The 19540-nt window shown below is 45.6% G+C and overlaps 1 protein-coding gene and 1 long non-coding RNA gene across 7 annotated transcripts in view; one reads left to right on the top strand and one right to left on the bottom strand.

Moving 5' to 3' along the window:
- The window catches only part of ARL3 (ARF like GTPase 3), a 37944-nt gene that overhangs the window by 12683 nt on the left and 5721 nt on the right, over nucleotides 1-19540 (top strand). For 2 of the 6 annotated variants that reach the window (XR_015289691.1, XR_015289692.1), the window contains exons 4-7: nucleotides 3077-3127; nucleotides 5064-5249; nucleotides 13650-16726; nucleotides 16785-17697. Coding sequence is in view for 4 of the 6 variants with exons in the window: in XM_086899097.1 (XP_086755223.1) it covers nucleotides 3077-3127; nucleotides 5064-5249; nucleotides 13650-13697 (285 nt within the window). In the remaining 2 variants the exon portion in view is untranslated. Of the gene's footprint in view, nucleotides 1-3076; nucleotides 3128-5063; nucleotides 5250-13649; nucleotides 17698-19540 lie in introns of those variants that run through there. The other 4 variants (XM_086899097.1, XM_086899099.1, XM_086899096.1 and 1 more) reach the window with 2 other exon arrangements.
- Nucleotides 1741-11649, bottom strand: LOC147651867 (uncharacterized). Its single transcript, XR_015289693.1, has 3 exons — nucleotides 11349-11649; nucleotides 11046-11125; nucleotides 1741-7430 (listed from the first exon to the last, which is right to left on the bottom strand). It is a non-coding gene; the product is annotated as an uncharacterized LOC147651867 (long non-coding RNA).

Raw genomic sequence — 19540 nt, forward strand, 5'->3', positions numbered from 1 at the left:
GGCTTAGAAAACATTGTCTAAATGAAGCTGTTATTTACATGTGACTGATAAAGCCCTGATACTCTCTTTTGCCAATCTTAATTTTTGAGCCTTAATTTGGAATCTAAAGTTTGAGGACAGCCACCGCTGAATAAAACTGGTTGACTGCTTTTGCAAAGCAAGCTGTGAGATTTTCCATGGGGTAAGATCTGTGTTTGAGAAATGAGCAGGACACACTGTGCTCCTCTGTGGCTGTTGAGGACAGAGACATGGTGTGGCTGTGAGGTGACTGTGCCCACTGAGCCCAGGCTCTGGAGCTGTGTGTGGTGGGGAGGCAGTAAGTGTGCAGATCAAGGTCAGCCCTGCAAAGCAGCAGCGTTGGGATCTCTGCCTGCTGTGGCAGGTGCTCAAGCTGCAGAGGCTGTGCAACCACAAAACAATATCTGGAAGACTCTGCTGGCAAAGACAATGAGCTACACTGGCCTGTGGGCTTCCACCCTTCCCAGTGTGTGCTGCATGGGAGGTGCAGAAATAAAGGTGAACTTGAAGCCTGAAGAAGATGAAAGCAGTTGTTTTCCCTGCCCCTCTCTCACCCCAGTTAAAGCAATGTACAGAGAAACCCCTTCTTTTCATAAGAGTAAGAAAATGGGTGGATAGAAGCAGAATCAGTTTGGGGGAAGCAGCAATGTGAATTCAGAGAAATAGCTGGTGCACAGATGGACTTGCGTTCCCGTAGCTGCACGTCATGCTGACACCCAGTTCCAAACTGGGAGATATTGGTGGGGAATATTGGTGTGTTGGGGCAGTGCTTTGCTATTTCCATACGCACAAAAACTGGGATCACGTGTATGCTGATGGTTCGCTCTGTCTTTTGCCAGTCCTCACCTCTGTTTTAGCCAGCAATTTTACCCTCTGACAAACGTGGTGCAGATTGTGCATTTATAAATTGAGCCAATTTATCCCTCAAGCTATTTCTTCATCTAGTTCCACCACTTGCAATTTCTGCCCAACCCATTTACTCCCGGTTGTGTTTTGGCTTGTTTCTCAAAGGAGGTACCCAGCTTTACAGGAATTTCTTTCTCAAATCTCCATTCTCTAACATGGTGTTCAAACTGGCAAACTATGTTACCAAGCACCACAGCCAAAAACAGCCTCTTGTGTGGCCTTGGCCATAAAAGAAAGTTGGACATGAGACACACTACAGTTCCCAGGACCCCCTGCTTCTCTCTTCTCCTAAACTGTATTGCATAAAACAGAAAGGACCCTCTACAGAGTACTAAAAAGCAGGAAGTAATTACAAATTCAAATCTATGCAGGTGCCTTTGAATGAGAGCTTGGTCTTGCATCACACACCTGTGATATTTGGAAGCTTAACGCAGGCAAATAAGGTGTGGATATCTGGCTGATTGCATATTCAGACAGGCACCTGCAGCTATTTGGCACTGTGCTTGCTGGTTTGGAAGTAGGCACTCGGCACATACTTTACTTTCTCTGTGCTGTGCTTTTGTGGCTTTTGCCCCAAGCACTGTTGTCTCTAGTTCTCCTCTTGCAAAACAGCTCCCTAGTGAGGAGTGAGCAGTGCAGGAGAAAGCCTGGCTGGATTGGACCCAGAGCTATTCCTCCCCAGTTAGAGAAGCACCGTAATATGGAAGGTGCCGCCTTTCAGTTCACAAACAGCACTCGATCATTGTGTTCATGCGTTGTGGACTTCCCCACCCCAGAACACAACCGCCAGCCCTGCAGCTTCTTCCTTTCATTTGGTCTGTTTCCTACCCTAGATGGGATGCATAGGGGTGGATGCTTGTTAGGGGCCGGGAGGACGTGTGTAGCCAATGCAGTATTGGTGCACGTGCTTGGGATCACATTGCAGGGAGAGGCCCGTGTGTCCCGCCGTGCCCATGGGCTGGTCCCCAGCACGTGGCAGTGGATGCGTGCTCTGCTGACACATCCCCACGCAGCTGCGTCCAGCCCTGCCGCGTGTCCCCCAGCCTCTGTCAGTGCACATCAGCCCCCAAGTGATCTGCAGAGCGGCTGGGGTTGCTGGGTTACCTCCTCAGGCCTTGCAGACAGATTCTCTTGCTGCGTGTTTGGTCCCATTTCAAACAAATGCTGCTCATTAAGGGAGTGCCTATAGTTTAATAGATATTGCTGCTAGAGACCTTCCCTCCCCCTACTATTTGGTCGAAATTATGGAGTCTTATGCCGAGACTGCCTGCAAGGATGCCATTTATCTTGATGGCGGGGTGCTGTGCTCATCTATTCCTTGAAAACCAGGCTGACACTTGCTCCCTGAAAGCCACCAAAGAGCATGCAGATGACATGCTAGCAGCTTCAATCACTACTGATGGGGTATGGCAGTGACTGGAAGCAAAATGCTCAGTGTTTGTCACCAGTCCTGTCCCTGTCTGCTGTCCCAGCATCCTTCTTCAAAAACCTTCACATATCAAGCAATGAAAAAGGGATACCAGTCTATTCTTGCCTGCATGTTGTACTGAGGTTCTTCATTTTTTTTAGATGGCAACTGAAGTCTTGCAGGCTGAATCCAGCCGTCATACCAAACCACCCTCTCCAGGAGGCTGCATCTGATGGAGATGGAGATGAACTCAGTGTCTCCAACACATTCCAACATATGTCACCTGACTGCCATTGTGTGCCTTGGTGGCTTATTGAGGAAGTGATGCTAGAGGGCAGCACGGCATAGTCACACCAGGCCAGTGTGTGTACACTTTGCTGGGGTGAAAGGCCATGCTTGGCTCCTCAGGTTTTGCCCTCCTTTAGCTTGTAACAATAAGTTTGAAACAATACCAGCAGTCTCCTCTTCAGATAATATATGCTGTGGAGATGGTGACAGCATCCCCAGTACTGCTGCCAGCTCCTTTCTGATTCTACCCACATGGTTGTCCACTCCCCTGGCATTAAAAGAGGTGGCTCCTCTCCTTTCAGAACATCGTGAAGTTTTGTCAATATTTGCTGCAAATAATAGCAAGGATATTTGTGCCCAAAAGCATAATTAGTAGGTTCAACTCACATAAGCACATGCTACTGTGGAAGAGTGTCTTCTGGGAAGAGTAACTTTTCTTGTCATTTCTTTTTTCAGATCTATGTCATTGACAGTGCAGATAGGAAGAGGTTTGAAGAAACAGGTCAGGTAAGTTACTTATGCCCAGCTTCCTTTGAAGTAACTCAGTGCTTCTGAGTGCCCCTTGCTCACAAAAGTTAGGAAGAGGATTTTGTTGTTTATGAAGGAAATTTGCATTTCAAGAGACTTGCCTTTCAACATCAATACAGATTATTTTGGTAGATGTGAAACAAGGAAAATAGGTAGCCTAATTCCGTTTAAATAGAACAGTGTTCATTAAAGTTATACAATACTAGCAAATGGAGCCTTATACTGAAAGCACAAACTTCTCTAAGTCCTTTAAACCTTGCCAAACCAAGACCCTGAGGAATCCTATTTTCTTATTTACAAAGCTGAAATGGAAATCATATTGACTTGATTGTCTTTTGGATGTAATTGGAAAAAAGCTAAGAACTTCCTAACTAATACTGGCCAGAAAATAAGATTTCCGTTTTGCAAAGTTCTGATGTTTTGTAACATTTTTTTCTTTTAGGTTGGAACAAAAATAGGACTTTTAAACTTTTGTTGTGTAAAATTCAGAAAGTGACAGTGTCCCAAAATAGCTAGCAATAGATTTACCCCACAGAAATGGGAGATGTAGATTAAAGCCTTCTGTTCTGCCTGTTTTGAAGGAGACACTTGATCTTTTGCCTCACAAGTCTCATGGACACACCACAACAGCAGAACTGTTGGTTGTTCTAGGGGTGGGGGAATCTTTCCCCTGCTGGAGCTATTTCCTTTTATATCAGTAATTAAATATTCATTGGGCAAAAAAGATGGAAAGGAAGCAGAAGCCTAGATCACTTGCCTGAGTCAGGCGGAGCCAGCCTAGACCCCTCCTCGTATTTCCACAAACACTTTTGGTTTCAATAAATCAGCTGTGTCAGATGAAAGACCTATTCGGTTGAAAAATTCCCGGCCAGTTCTGTTTATAACTCCATCCTCTCATCCTGGCTTCCAAACCAAACATTGCTCTTGAGGGGATGGAGTTGTATTTCCACTGCAGTTTAGCATTTCCCCAGCTGCACTTGTTTATTCCAGAAGGTTCTATTCAGTAGGTAAAAGATGTTAGAACATTATCTGAGAGCATGAGACCTTTCCAGCTAAATATGGAGGCCACAAAAATCTCCTATACTCATCTGTCTGCAATACCAGCAGTCCCTACAGGTTCATGTTCTGCTGAGTTTGTCATATGTTCCCATAGGGAAGTGACTTGAGACTGAGTGCCAGTTTCACATGAGACCATTGCACAACCTAGACACAAAGTATTTCAGCCACCATTGATCCACCGCAGATTCAGATTTGAGCTATTCAAAAAATTGTTTTGAATGAACAAACCCATTTTTTAAAATGCTACCCAATGTGTGCTGTGCATTTGGAGCGAAAATCCATCTATTAAGGCTGATCTACCTTATCTTCAGCTAACCAGTCCCTTCAAAAGCACTTTCCTGTGGGAGATTTCTATTTTGGGGGGGTGGGGGGGGAGGGAAGGCCTCTTCTGTTTAAATTGCAGTGATTAAAACTTTGAACAACCCCTTGAAACTCATGATTAGCAAAGATATCAGGGCCAATGTCAACAGTTGCTCAGGTACAGATGTCAGTCAGGCAATAACTTAAGACAGATTCCTCATACTGCCAATTTACATGGTTTTTTGCTGTTTCATCAGTTTTGGTCTCCTGGGATCACAGACTGGTAAAACAGAGTTGTAGCCTTTAAGGCAACTGCTAATTTCAGACCAAAATGAAGATTTTTCTAACCTGTAATTGGAAGAAATTTTGAACCTTGGGCAGAGATGATTGTATACATTTTTGCTCTCATATAATAAGATCTAGGTTTCACTGGAACACTCTTCTAGCATTTGCCCTAAATATATTTATAATTAAAGACAAGCACTGGTGGTTGAAGGTTTTCTTCCCTTCCCTCTCACCCTCTTCCCCCCACCCCACTCCCTTGTAAATGATACAGGAGCTGGCTGAGCTTTTGGATGAAGAAAAGCTTAGTGGAGTCCCCGTGCTCATATTCGCTAACAAGCAGGATTTGCTGACGGCTGCCCCTGCTTCGGAGATTGCCGAGGGACTGAACCTACACACAATCCGGGACAGAGTCTGGCAGATCCAGTCTTGTTCAGCTCTTTCAGGAGAGGGAGTACAGGTGAGGCTCTGCAGAAGGCTTGCTGTGCCAGCAGGCCATCTGTAACAGATTGTTGATCTGCAGGGTGGGGCTGGACTGGCTGCCTCACCGATGAGGGTCAGCACAGCCAAAGCTTTGCTGTGCAAAACGGGGGGGTTGCATGTCTATGGGCCTGTGCCAAGGGAAGGGAGAGCTGTGGTCCCTTGGGATCTCTCCATCCCTAGTAAAGGGGAGAGCGATTGCCTCCCCAGCCAAGAGCCCTTAGCTAGCCCAGATGAAGACATTGATTTCTTTTAAAGAGACTGCTGTCAGGTTAATCATTCTCACAAAACAAATCGTCTTTTACTATTAACTCTTTGACTGGTATGAGTGTACACTCTAGAAATCTGATTTACCTTTGCTGCTGATGTCATTTGGCGTTTCTAGTAAAGCCAGGCACCAGAGAGAAAAACTGATGAATTTTTCTGATCTAGAGAAATGCAAGAGTTGCATATGGAGCAATGACCACTTCTAATGTCAGCATGTAGGGCCTGCACTGTGTCCCTGTGCTGAACTGTAATAGTTGTGTCTAGGTCTCCTGTGCTGTAGTCAGTTCCTGCGGTATAGTAGCTCTTTGTAATGTAAATGGGACCTAGGTTTGTTTATTTCACTCTTAGGCTTTCCTGAATTAATGAAGTATTTGCAGAGCTAAAAATCTGAGTACTCCCTTCACTGATATTTAAAGAAACAGAATGGTGGAGACATTTATCTTCACTGCAGTTTCAGTAAAACCTTATTTGCAGATGCTACAGAGTAGTTCGGGATAGTCAAGCTGAGTGTGAAGAGTCACAGAAACAGCCCTCCATGCTGAGTGGGCAGTAAAATGGCAGATGAAATTCGGTGTTGACAAGTGCAAAATAATGCACATGAGAAACAACAATCCTAATTATACACATACGATGATGGACTCAAAATTAGCTGCCATTACTCAGAAGCAGATCCTTGGGAACAGAGCTCGTCAAAGGCCAGAGAGGAAAATTCAAGTGCTAGACAATTAGAAGAAAGCAAGAAATGTCTTTTCTAGCAGGTTGAAGTCATTGTGACCCCATACCTTGAACACGACCTCAATTTCTGTCTCTGCCACATTTAAAAAGGTTTTAGTAGTAATAGTAGAATAATAAAGTCCCGCAAAAAATTAGGTAGAAGGGTCTTCAGAAGATCTTTAGACCAACTTCATGTTTAAAGCAGGGATGGCTGTGAGTCTAGAGGAGGTTGCTGAGTGTCTTGTCCAGTCAAGTTATAAGTATCTTTAGGCAGGTAAATTCCACATCCTTTCTAGGTCACCTCTTCTAGGCTCTTAACTACCCTAATCAGAAAAAAATATGGTCCATATATTTGCTTAGAATTAGGAGAGATTTGAGGATCCTCTGTCAGGAATGATCAGCAGCACAGAGTGGCATCTGTATACAGGGATAATAAATAAATTAGGACTCACAGTTTGGAAGAGAGGACAGAGAGTGGGAACATCTTCAGGATTTAGAAAATAAGGTATAAAAATGTCAGACTGTGTGCTATTTTTACATTGCTAGAGGAGGAGTGTTCCTAATGAAATAACCAGAAAACGGTTTAAAATAAATAAAAATAAGGGCTTCTTTGCAAGTTGCATAATTAAATTCTGGATCTCATTGGCACAGAATGTTGGGGAGACCAAAGGTATAAGGAAAAAAAAGGTATCAGAAAAATACTTAAATGGATTTCTGAAGAAGGGACGTGCAGGCAATCACTGACCGCTAAGATCTGGAGGCAGCTTTTGACTGAGGAACAGCTTGGGCCATGAACTGGGAGGGCAGAACAGAGTAAGGCAGATCTTGTTCCTACATGGTTTTTCCCCTAGCATCCAGGAAGAGGATGCTGGCCTAGATGAACTATTGGTCTCACCCAGTACAGCAGTCCTGATTTAAAATTCTCAACCTGATTTTTAGACCTCAATGTAGAAGGTGGTATTCTCTAAAGGGCCTTTAGTTAGCTAAACTACAAATTCAGCTGTTTTGTAGCCAGTGTTGTGAACAGCTTGGCTCTAATCTTGCTCTGAAGTTTCCCGTCCAAAGAAATCTGACCAGGAAAACGAGGCTGCAGTTGACATTGTTTCAGGTAAACATAGGTCACCTTCCTCCCCTCTTCAGGCCCTTCTCTAGGTTATGGAAGTCCATGGGAGCTCTCCAGCTGCAAAGAGGCAGTAAAGAGACAGATGAAATTCAGAGATGTATGTTGGATGTGGAAGAAGTGTCACTTTCTGTTCCTGAGCTTTGAAATGTACTTCCTTCTCAGGCAGATTTGTAGGCTCTCCGGAATGGGCTGAGCACTTCTCCATTGACAGCACCTTCTTACTGTGCCTCTTCCCTGAAGCACAGCACATCCCTAATCATCCAGCGGTGCAAAATACTCAGCCCAATACCCTCTGCCAGGGAAATGAAATCTGCTTCTGCATTCACTTCCAGAAAATAGAAGACCAGAACTAAATAGAAGTATTTGCAGGCCTATGTATTTTGTTCATCATGCTTATCTAGGCAAATTAGTTTAGATGCAGGCCAGATAACATCCCACTTCATTGCCCTAAATACTGCAGCTTATTCCATAAATGATTATTGCAGAAAAGTCAGGAAGTCTCAAACTCTCTATAGTTTATAGAAGAAGAGCCCTTACATTTCTCTTCAGTCATAACTTAATCCCTGTCAAATCAGACAGCAAGAATGTCAAGCACTCCCTTTCCTTGCAAATTGAACAAAATGTCTGGGGAGATGGCTTTTAAACTAAACCCATATCAGCCTAGGAAAAGATGGTGTCTCAGTCTTGGGACGTTAAGGAGAGGTCAAACTTTAGGAGACTCAAAGAACTTGTTTAAAGAGTGAGATGAGGAAAGATGTTTTTGAGGATTGGGGTACATCAGGGCCACAGGTACCAGAGGCTCAGAACAGGAGCTCTCCATGTGTGGTTAAATCTCAGGTCACCACTTTAAGGACTTCTTTGAGAAATGACAATGAGTGGCAGCAAAATAAATGGAGGCAGGGAAGCATCAGGTGTGCAGAATGAAAGCCAAAGAGTGAGCATGTCAACCATCACAGGTGATGGAATGTATTAGCTGGGGTAGAATTGGAGACATTGCTGATGGATTTTGCAAGGAAAAGTGGTGGCATATCTTGTACTGAGCATGTGAAGGAACAGAGTTCATATGGGAAGATGTTTGTGATAGCTTGAAAGAAGAGCAACAAGCAAAGATAAATAATGCCAATACATGAAGGAGAAATACTTTGAAGGTCATTTAATTAGTTTAGCAGCTAGCACCATCGTGTATAGAACTGGGTAGTTAAGACTGGGGATTTCAAGGTTAATGAGATTAGATTATGGTTAATAGAATGATATAAATTTAGAGAATTTAACTATTATTTGAAATGGGTTATTTAATAAAACTGTTAATTAAGGGGGGAATCCATATAGTCATCTTCTCTTTTAAAATTAACCATTAGGGATTCTGGAAAAGGGGCCTAACAGTGTCCTGAGCAGGCTCAAAAGAGAGGTGACTGGGTTAACTGGAAACTCCGTGTAGTGTCTCTGGATGCCAGCTGGCAGCCCCTGTTACACCAGCTGAAGACTTCATTACCTCCCAACTATAACCGTGGGCAGCACTTGTCTTGTTAATCAGACTTCATGGTGCCATCGAGGCTTTTTCAAGCAAAATGTCTGCTTGGGTCTGATCTTATCCTCAGCCCCAGTTAAAAAGCAGGAAAGCCTTTTCTCCTTGCTGCAGCCATCTGGGCTCTCCTTTTGGAACAGTGTCCTGACCAGCCTACACTGAGACCCTGGCACAGGGTACAGCAAGTGAGGGAGGCGATTACTGATGACAGCAGAGGAACATAAAGGAACTGTTGCCTCACAGTGACTCTCTAGTGCCACATAGGCTCTCTTGGTGGTGTATTTGTGACCAGATCTCAAATTGTAGCCCTTGGTGTGCAAAAGCTTTGTACATTCCAACCTGGCTGGCCGGGGTGGTGTGGAAGACAACAGGACCCCTCTGCTTTTCCACCTCCTCTCTTGCTGAGGTGTTATTTAGGGACTAGGGTGTGATATTAAATAGGACTCAAGGCTTGGGACCGATATGTGCTCTGCAGCTTGTTTCTTGTCTGAAACAAGATTCTCCAATCAAGGCAGCAGGAGTTCAGCCTGCCCTGAGGAACTGTCCTCCAGAATGATGATGCACTGTATTGTGTCCAGAGTCTCCCAAACATAATGACCCTCTAGAGACCATTAAAAGCCAGTGAAACTGAGAGTAGCCACTGAACTTTTCCAATTTATGCCAGAGCCCATCTGGCCCAAAGGACTGTGGGAAGGGCTGAGCATCTGTCTCCTCCTTGGCTGTTTCTACCCAGTTGAGAATGAAGCCCAAGACCTAAGTCTTGTCTATGCTGCAATTCAACACTTTCATAAGGGCAAGATTCAGAGCAGGACCATCCCTGGCAATGTGGTATCTGCAGAGCTTAGAACAGAACAGGCTGGATGGGGACCTTCCACATCTTAACAAGGTTCTGGAGGTATTTGTAAATGTAACTTAAAACCAGTTTTGATGACTGCAGCTCTCTTGGGGCAGGCAGAGCCTGTGCATGTTGAGGAAAAGTAACCATGTTTCCAGATTACAGGGCAGTGTCCTCTGGTTTTTAAGTAGGGTAAAGAGGGAGTCTACAGCACTGCATCAGGGATACAAGGTCCCAGAGGACAAGAAAATAAGCTTTCACCCACGCAAAAAACAATGGATAATGTATTGGCAGGAGCCTGTAAAAGCCAGCCTGTATGATCACTGGAGGTGCAAGGAAATGACAGATAATGAAGGCACAGTCCTGGCTGTGCAGAGGGAGAAAAAAGTGACAGTTAAAATAACGCATACCAAAAATGCTAGAGATTGAGAATTTTGCACTTGCCTGACCCAATTTGTTATGGCAGACAGAGGATTACATGAAAGGATTAAGCTTTTCTGTCCTTAAGGTCACATTAGGGGTCACAAGTTTGTGGCCTTGCCTGATCCCGGGCTTGCAGGGGAGCAGAAATCGCGAGGCTTTTTATGGGGTGGAAGGGACTTGTTCACTGTGTTTGAAGTCAGATTACTTCACTCCCATAGCCGCAAAGCTGATAATGCAGAGAATAAGCAAGCAGTGGGCTAATCTTAAACAGGACTTTTTATTTCTCCCAGGGAAGGCTCTACCAGTACTTTCCCAAAGGGCGTTGGAGTACAACTCCCTTGGCACAATAGCAGATGGGACTGCAGCGAGGCGGGGTTCTGTGAGCAGCATTTCTTTGCAAGGAGCATTATCCTCTTCCCTGGGGTTCTCTCTCTTTGCTTTGGTAAAGTTTACTAGCTGCTTGTTAAGGAGCTAAGAGAGGCAAAGCTGAAAGATCTGAAATCTTTCCCTGGCTAAGTTTTCCCAGGGTTGACTTGAGGCTGGAATACTAATATTGTATCCGCCTCGATCCTCAGAGTACCTGCCAATGTCTCTGTGTCTCAACAAAGCAGCACAAGGACATCTATCAAAATCTAAATGTTACTGTAGGGATTATACTTTCTTCCCAGAACCATCTTTTAAACATGCAGATATAGGGACAGAATGTGCAGGGACAAAGGATGACAACAGTTGACTCCTTGAGGACCTAACTCTTTCAAGCACTGTTTCCTCCTTCCCATGCGCCTTTCCCATAGCACCTCTTTGTGTTTCTAGCAGCTTCTCTGGATTTCTCTATTTTACCAATGCTCTGTCCTGCTTCACACTGTAGGTAGAAAAACTACAAACATACCTTTTAGGGTTTTTTTTGCTTTCCGTTACATTTGGTATTCTCCAAAGTATCTGGGGACACTGCAGAACAACATCCCCCACCTCAAAAAAAAAAAAAAAAAGGTGTACCAGAAGCTCTTGATATAGCTGAGGAAGGCATCTCACATACACGTTTCTGATACAGCTGAACGTGTTAATTTTCCCTTTATCACTGTCACAAAGGGGGATATTTACAATGAAACATGATTTTTCCTGTCAATTAACTCATGCTAGAAGAGAGTTTTTAAAATCTATTCCTGCTTTAAAAGTTTGGTGACCTACTTACGTATTTCAAGCGTGTTTGGAGTTCACCTTTCCTCTTGCATTTTGCTATGTCATTCTTTTGCCCTCGTTAAATGCTTCATGCAGCCAAGCTCCCAGCCATGGTAAATCCCATCATAAAATCTGCTTTATGACCCTCACTGTGCTGGTGCTGCAGTGGTCTGCCTTTCCCCTTGCTGAGTTCCCCAATGGCAGCAGGCAGAGTTTTAATCACTGTGAATTCAGGTTGTGGTCAGATTAGGTAGAAGATAAGGATGCGTGTTTGTTGTTTTGCAGTGATGTATTGTTTCTGGGATTACTGTGCTGAATAGCAGAGGGTGTCAGCTGATATTTATTACTTTAAGCTGTCTCAGCTGTTCTGGTTCAGCAAATAAACCTACATTCAAAATGAATGAGGAGCTCTGCTTGCCTTGTATGCCATGATGTGTGCAAATGTGATTATTGCTTCCGAGGCAGGGGAAGCTGAAATCATTGTGGGAGCATTTTTATTTATTTATTTATTTATTTTTACCCTTTGCAGGCAATCATGCAGATTTCTAAAGCACACAATCAAGTCAAAGGCTTGACTCCTCTCCTTCTAGCCCCATTGTTAAGCCCTGGCATTCCTCATGCTGGGAATCACTCGCTCCCTCTCTCTCTAAAGTGATAAGCTTTAAACCATGCTATTGATTGCTTAAGGCATTACATGTTTTACACCTAGGTTATCAGTGTTATTGAAAGGGGAAGACACAAAGCTACTGGGCCTTAAAATGAATCTACCACTCATCTTTTCCCATTTGCTCTGAGGATTTCAGACAATTTGTTTTACACTGATGTCTGTTGGGGAGATAAATAAATGAAACTGGAGACACCAACCCTCCCCAAGGTTAGAGTTAGAAGTGTTATTAGTGTAGGGCCTCATGTGCACCCCAGCACAAACTGGGCTCACTTATTCTTTATTTAACACAGCAGCAAGGGCTGATTTCAAAAGTTGCTGCTCCCCTTCAGATAAGAAGTGTCACATAGCGCAGTTATCAAGGTGAATTGGTATTTTCAAGTGAGAACCTCTCTGCTTCTGATTAAGCCCTGAGGACTCCCTCTCTTCTCTCTTAACTCTTTAGCTCCCCTGTGACATGGCCACCACCTTTGTGGCTGAGGGAGAACATAGAGACATGGCAGTGAGTGTCAGCTCACCTGAAAGGCCTGCCATACTCTGCCTTGGGCTACCTGTCCTTGGAGAAGTTGAGGTCCTTGGCAGCCTTTTGTGGGGCTATCAGTGATGATTGCCCAAAAGCTCTGACTTTTCTTAGGGTCTAACTGAGGTTGTTGTAATGATACGAAAATGACCACTGAACACAATACAGTGAAATCCCTCCACCCTGAACTCCGAGGTGACATTAGCCTGACTTCGAAACACAAAGATGTGCTGCCCCCCTCTCATCCCCAAAACCCTACCTTTTGCCTTCCGCCTCCCTGTCTGCAGAGATACCTTGTAGGCAGGATAGAGGTAAGGGATTTGATGAGACACAAATATGAGGAGACTGTGCATCTTGTGCTCCATTGTGCATGTCTCCTAACGGGTAAGTGACAGGAGCAGATGAAGTGTTGCTTTGGCTTTCAATAGCATTTCCCATTCTGGAATCTCAGCAATAAACTCACAAATTGGGTATTCACAGCACAAGTGTTGCTGTCCTGCTTGCACTGGCCAGAGAAGGCACCCACACATTTTTACACAGTATATCAGTCTCTTAAAACATGACCACTTAGCTTCTCACTAACCCCTGTGGGATCCTGAGGGCCCATTTTCTGTGGGGGCCCTGAGGAACAGGACCAGGGTCCAGGTCTGGTTATTGCAGTGACTTACATGGATCTGGATTTCAAGGCTTGCAGATGAGCAGAAAATTAGAGCTGTTTTCTTAACAGGGGGCTGACTGTATAACAGTCCCCTAAAATCCAGTCTCAAAGATAAGATGACTTGCACGAGGTTACACAAATCATCTGTAGCTGAACCTGGAACTGAGCCTTCATCTGCCACTGACGTACCTTGATTGCAAAGTGATCCTTCCTCGAAGGACCTACACATAGCGACGTGATGAGATGATGATATGTTTTTATGGTCAGATGAAAGATTTAATAACCTCTGTGTGACAACATCTACCAAGCAAGGAAGCACTTATTTTTTTAACCCACATTGGTTTTGGGGACAGAAGGGCAGGCAGGGGATCCATAAGAAGGCAGAACACGGTGCTTGCTGAATGGTGGTGGGGTGGGCTTGGGGGATTCATCCTCCTGTCACTTGACTAACATTACCTTTCTCTGTCTGAAGGACGGCATGAACTGGGTGTGCAAAAATGTCAGTGCTAAGAAGAAGTAAAGCGTTCTGAGCTGCATGGAAATGGAGGAGCGGTGGGAGCAGAATTCTAGCCTGAAAACACTAATTTGCTGCTTTCTGACCAAATGTTTTTCCATCTGTGCACAGCTACAGCTGTTAAAAGAAAAAAAAAAAAGGAGAGAGAAAAGGGAGCAACATCGGTTTAAACCTACTGCTGGATTTGGAACTTGACCTGCTCTTTAGTATGATTTTTTTATCCGAATAAAGGAATTACATATTTCCTCCCTATGCATAAATAGTATTAAATGTCTGATTAGCAAACAAGTTTGTAAGCAGAAGCAAGACTGATTCAGTGTGGAGCAGAGGGAGTGGTGAGTTACTGTAGTGGCTTAGATGCATAGGAGCTGCCCTAATACACGCAGTTGCTGAGGACACGCTCGGGCGTCAGTCACAGCTTCCCCTCAGTGACAGATAAAATGCAGTTGTGTTACCAATTGTGGGTAGTTTCTTAAAATAAAGCTGCTAAGGAGTCATTTGTGTAACAAGGGTAGAAGACTTCCACATATTCCTATAGCCATAAAAGAGGAGTTTGATCATAATGAGGCACTGTTGCATTGCGACACCGCTGTAGAAGGGAGAGAAGGGTTATATGTGTATAATTGAAGCTCTTTACAGTTGGAATAATGCAGGATGAGCGTGCCTAGGGCTTTTCTCGCAGCTGAAGGAGAATTTAGCCCAGCATTTCACCTTGAGCCAGCAAAAACGTTGTTACTCCGTTCAATAAGTTCCATATGTGAGATTAGTCTTGATGTTGAACAATCCCTGTTGATTTTCCCTTGATGTTAAGGCAACTCTGCAGGAAAATGCAATTAAGTCCATGATTACTTTCTAGAATGAGATATCAGGTCCCAGGTTTCCTTCTCTGAAATGTGCAAAATGTATTCTCCTACCCCACCGCCTCAGCACGCCTTGCTGGTGCTTCCAGGGACATGGGGGACTGTCCCAAGGTAGGCTGCCTGTCCAAGGTCTGAGGTCCCCCAGCCTGATGCCAGCTGTGGGTTGCCCAGGTGGAGGGTGAGGATCCTGGTGAATGGCAGATGGGAAGTGCTCTGTAAAATGAGCATTCATTCTTCCCTGGGCCGGCTTCCCTTTAAAAGAACACCGTTGCTGAAATAGGAAAGAGAATGTGATTTCCACCTCCTCCTCCCCAATTCAAATCTATCCCCAGACTGACAAGGGAGCAGGAGTGATTAGCACGCCAAAGTAGCCATGTCCTGCATGAAGCGAGCTTGGTGACTCCTGGGCCAGTTTCTAATGCACAGATGGTAAAATAATCCCACTGCCCTGCTTGCCAGCTTTGTTTGCTGCCTGCCTGCGAAAGGCCAGAGCATGACTGGGGACTGTATTACCCCTTCCACCTCCTGGAGACGGACAGTCGCGCAGGATGGGGAAAGCTGCATGAACTAAAGCATGTGGCTTTACCACGCGTCAGCGAGTTGACTCACGGACCCAGGCAGACGGCTGACAGCCCTGGAGCTCTCAGCTCTTTTTTCCTCCCTTCCCCTGGACATCCCCACCTCACGGCACAAACATCTGCACTGTACATGAAGCGGCCCCTGGCCGCCTACGTGTTACAGCTTGGCATATTAAAGTCATCTGGGGCTCATTCCAGGTCCCCCCATACATCAGGATGTACAGTAGCAGTTCGGGGATGATCTGTGTGTAGTTCAGCTGTCTTTGCTGTGGCTGGGGGCACAGGGACAGCTGGGACAGCAACTGCTTTAGCAATCCAAGTTTAATCTGCCTGCGTCCGTGAGTCAGCACCCTCCTAGTACATCTGTCTCCAGCAGGGAGGGAGGACACGCATGCCGGAGTAGCAGAGCCTTGCTTTAAAAACCAGACGACTGGGGAGCGGAGTGGGGGGGTAGAGCGGGCTCAAGTGAGCTGTTAAGCAATCGCTAATGACACAAAGTGACACAGCTCCGGCTTTGCATGGATTGAGTAAGGAGTCATAAGATGAGATGTTCATTTAAATGCAGCTCGCTCGGTAACTCCCCAGCTGCGCAGGCTTATCAGGAACGCTGCAAATTTGAGCGTGGCATGCTCTTGGGTCAGTCCAAGGAGGAGAAATTCATCCCAGGATTACCTTTTCCTTACAGATAATGCATTTGCCTGATGCAAGCAATGTAAAGAACTGCAGCCCTTTCCTGTGGGCAGGCTTGTGCTGGCTGAGTGGCAGAGCTTTGTGACAGATAGTCCCCAAGCTTTGGATTTGCCCACATTGCTTACTGGATGCAGGGGGAAATGCTTGGGTATCTCTCCTCTGGCCCAGGCAGGGCAGGGCAATGCACCCTTTGGGGCTCAGGCATTGATCTTTCACACTTGCAAGGGATTTGAGTTGGTGCTTTCCCACTCCCTACTCTTTTAGCAGTGGCAGACTTAGTCTGTGACACCCTAGCAGTGCCACAGTTGGTTTCCTGGGGCTGAAAAGGATCCAGGAGGGTAATGTGGTTTTTTTAAGTCTCACATGGGTTAAACTTGGAAATGCATGTAAAATAAATATGTAGTAATTTTCCTATCATTTTAGTTGGGAAGGAGAAATTGCCTTATTGAACTCAGAAACATTTGCTGGCTCATTCGTTGTGTTTGCTTGTAGCCACACGTATCGGTTGTATCGCGCATCTGTACCTGCCAGAGCGTCACCTGTAAGCCAGTAGTTAATTTGGTTTTCCTGTGCCAGGTCGTAAGAGAGAAAGACCGTGACAGAGTGAGCTGTGCTGGGAGGATGGAGGTGGGGGGTTAAAATGACCATGTCTTAGTATATCATCCTGCAGTGGTGGCTGTAAATGTTCATTGTATTGTAAACGTTTCTCTGTGCAACCTGGTGAAAATGTATAAGGATTTGAAGTTCTGTTCACTTGCTGCTCCTTATCTGAATGTATTTACATCTGCTATGGCCTCTGCAGGGCTCTCTGCCCTGGGCAGCACCTGGCTAAAAACCACCTGGTCAACTGTCTGGGGCCAGCCAGAAACGCCTGCCACCCATCAATGCAGCCCTTGCCCCTCTGCCAGCCCTTCAGCCCTGCTCTGCTTTATGGCAGTGGCACACACAGATCTCCGTCCTTCCAGCGCTGTCAGCTTCACCCTCCCTTAAAGTGAGGCTGGGGGAACCGAGCATCTCATTGGTATGAGTGGAGCTCTGCCACGCGTCCATTCCTGGATTTTTAAAGCCAGAAGGGACCGTTGTGTTCCTCTTTCCTGACCTCCCGCATAACACCGCCCATTAAACCCCACCCTGCCGTGGTGACTCACGGCTGAACCAGAGCCCCTCTGGTAGGAAGAAACTCAGCCATGATTTAAAGGCTCCGAGTGACGGACAGACCTCGGGATGTTTGTCACAGGGGTTAATTCCCATCCCGTGCTTCACTTTCACATCATTAAATCTGGTTTTACCTTTGCAGTAGATGAAAGAAACCTCTCCTGCTCCTGCCCCATTGTGCTCCCTGGAGAGGAGAGGTGCTGGAGAAGTGAAATTCTCCAAGGGCATGTCAGAAAACCTGAGTCCAAGCCCCTGCTTTGGCCATGAGTGCAGGGTGTGGGGACTCATGTCCTCCCCCAGCTGTGGCTGTGTCCTCCACCTCAGCTTCGCTGGAGAATGTCTTTCCTGCCCTTGGAGAATGCTTGCCAAAGCCTCTTGCAACCTTCTCTCATTTTCCCCACTACCTATAATGTTTCTTGCACATTAATGACTTCTTTCTCTGTCAAAACTATAACTGGTCACCAGACTCTTTTTATTGAAGTGTACTGGGATGAAACCAGCTCACTTCAACATGCTCACTCTTCTCCAAAAGCAAAAGGCAGCGGCTGTTGCATTCCCTGGGCCAGCCAGGTCCACGCAAGCTCTTTCTTTTATATTCCCTTTTTGTATTTCACCAAAAAGGGTTATTTGCAATATCTGGTCATGTTGTTACTCAGTGTATAATTTAGATGTATTTGTCAAAACAAAAAAAAAGAAATAAATTAAAATTTAGTAGAAATACAACTGGTGTTTGGGGGTGATCTTTTTTTCTTCAGCAGGTTCATCTTCTGACAGGATTGTCTCTTCCCAAGGAGCCCTCAGTCAGGCCACAAAGCTGTTCTTCTGTTGCTCCTGTAACCCCACCAGAAATGGTTGCTGGTACTAGAAGTGATGAAAACTGTTGAAGAAATCTTTTCCTTTGGATTTTCACTATTCCAAAACTATCAGAGAAGTCGCCAGCGAGAAAGGGAAACTCTGGGAGGATCTTCTTTTTTCAAAAATCGTGTTGTAGGTTAAAAAAAGCATGTCATGAAACACGTTCTCCACTGACCTGGCAGGAAAAGGGAAGGGGAAAAAGGAAAGCAGCAAACTATTTAGGTTTGGTTCAGTGAAATGGGGTTTGGAGGGAGGGAAGCAAATCTTTTGCTTTCCAACTAATCTGACTCATTACTGTTCCTGCTACACCCAGATGGGCCAAAAATCGAGAAACTATTAGAGCTCTTTAAAGCATCAGCTCCCTCCCTGCACAGTCAGGATGCCTGGAAGGCTGTCAGAGCCACTGGAAAAAAAAACATTATAGATGGTCACACTTAATTTCTTTTCTCTTTTTTTTTTTTTTTAAAGGCACGCTTTATACTCAGTCCTGGTATTTTTTCAGTAAAGTAGGAAATACTTTTTCATCTTGTTTGCCTAATGGATTGGATGTGAAAAATATTTCTCTGGCAAGTGAACACCCTGAGAGTTGTTTGACTTGTCACAACGTTATGTATCGGCCCCTGCGGCCCCCCGCCCCCGAAGCCGCTGCGCTTCCCCTCTCCTGTTGCTGTTTACGGTGGGACGCGGTAATTTATGGGGAGGCTGCGTGTGACCTTGCATGCGTCTGCTCGAGAGAACCGCGGGTCCCTTCCCCGCACAAGCCCCGCTTTACATCCACATGATGAATTTAGTGCTCCCGAAAGGACAAGGAAGCGAGCGGATTGGGCGTGGGGACGAGAAAAAAAAAAGAAAATAATAATCTGCAGCCTGCAGGAGAAAAAAACACTGAGATTTTTGTTCCTCTTTGACCAGTATTTCCCTGTTTATGGCCTCGCACCCCCGGACGCCTGCCTTTATCAGAGCAGAGAAGTGGTCTGTGGCCGCAGAGCCGGATATTTCAGCATCCGCGTTCTCGCCGCGTTGGCATCCCCCAGCCTGGCCCTGCTCTGCTGGGACACGTCGGAGTGGGGCAGCTGGACCCATGGCCACGGCCATGCTCCAGCCCACCCACCCGGGCACCCACCCAGGCGCTGGCTGAAGCTTTTTTCATTTTATTTTGTTTTGTTTAAGTGGAAACAAGCTCGCACCGTGGCCTCGTGATTGGCTCCTGCCGAAATGGCTGCTTCGGGCTCAGTTGGCTGAATTTGGGCTTGTTGGATTTTTTATTGCAATCTGTTCACTTATTTCCCTTCCCAGCACCAATTGGAAGCAAAACTCTTGTAAAGCTGCGGTCAGGCTGTGGCCGTGCTGGGGGACGCTGTCAAAGGCTTGCTGGAAACAGCATGGGGTTGGGGGGTGCCCCCTCTGCAGCTCCTATGTAGCTGTCTGACCGAGATGAATATCTGTATCATTCTTAATGGGAAAAGAGAAAATCACATTCAGAAGAGCAAAGGTTGGAAGGAGCCCCTCTGCTTGCAGTGTGCCCTGGACACCTGACTCCGAGCTGCAGCCCTCACACCCCCAAGTAAATTACCCTAGGAGGAAGGGGGCTGGCAGGTGGGTTAGGGCCCAAGTCTGAGCTCCATTAGGAGCTGGCAGGAACACCCTGCAAGTAAATCACCTGGATGAGAGATATTTTTAAATAGAAGTTGTCCTTGCTGCTTTGCTTTGC

This window comes from Cyanistes caeruleus, chromosome 8 (assembly GCF_971803275.1).
Source record: "Cyanistes caeruleus chromosome 8, bCyaCae1.hap1.1, whole genome shotgun sequence".
Classification (NCBI taxonomy): Eukaryota; Metazoa; Chordata; class Aves; order Passeriformes; family Paridae; genus Cyanistes; species Cyanistes caeruleus.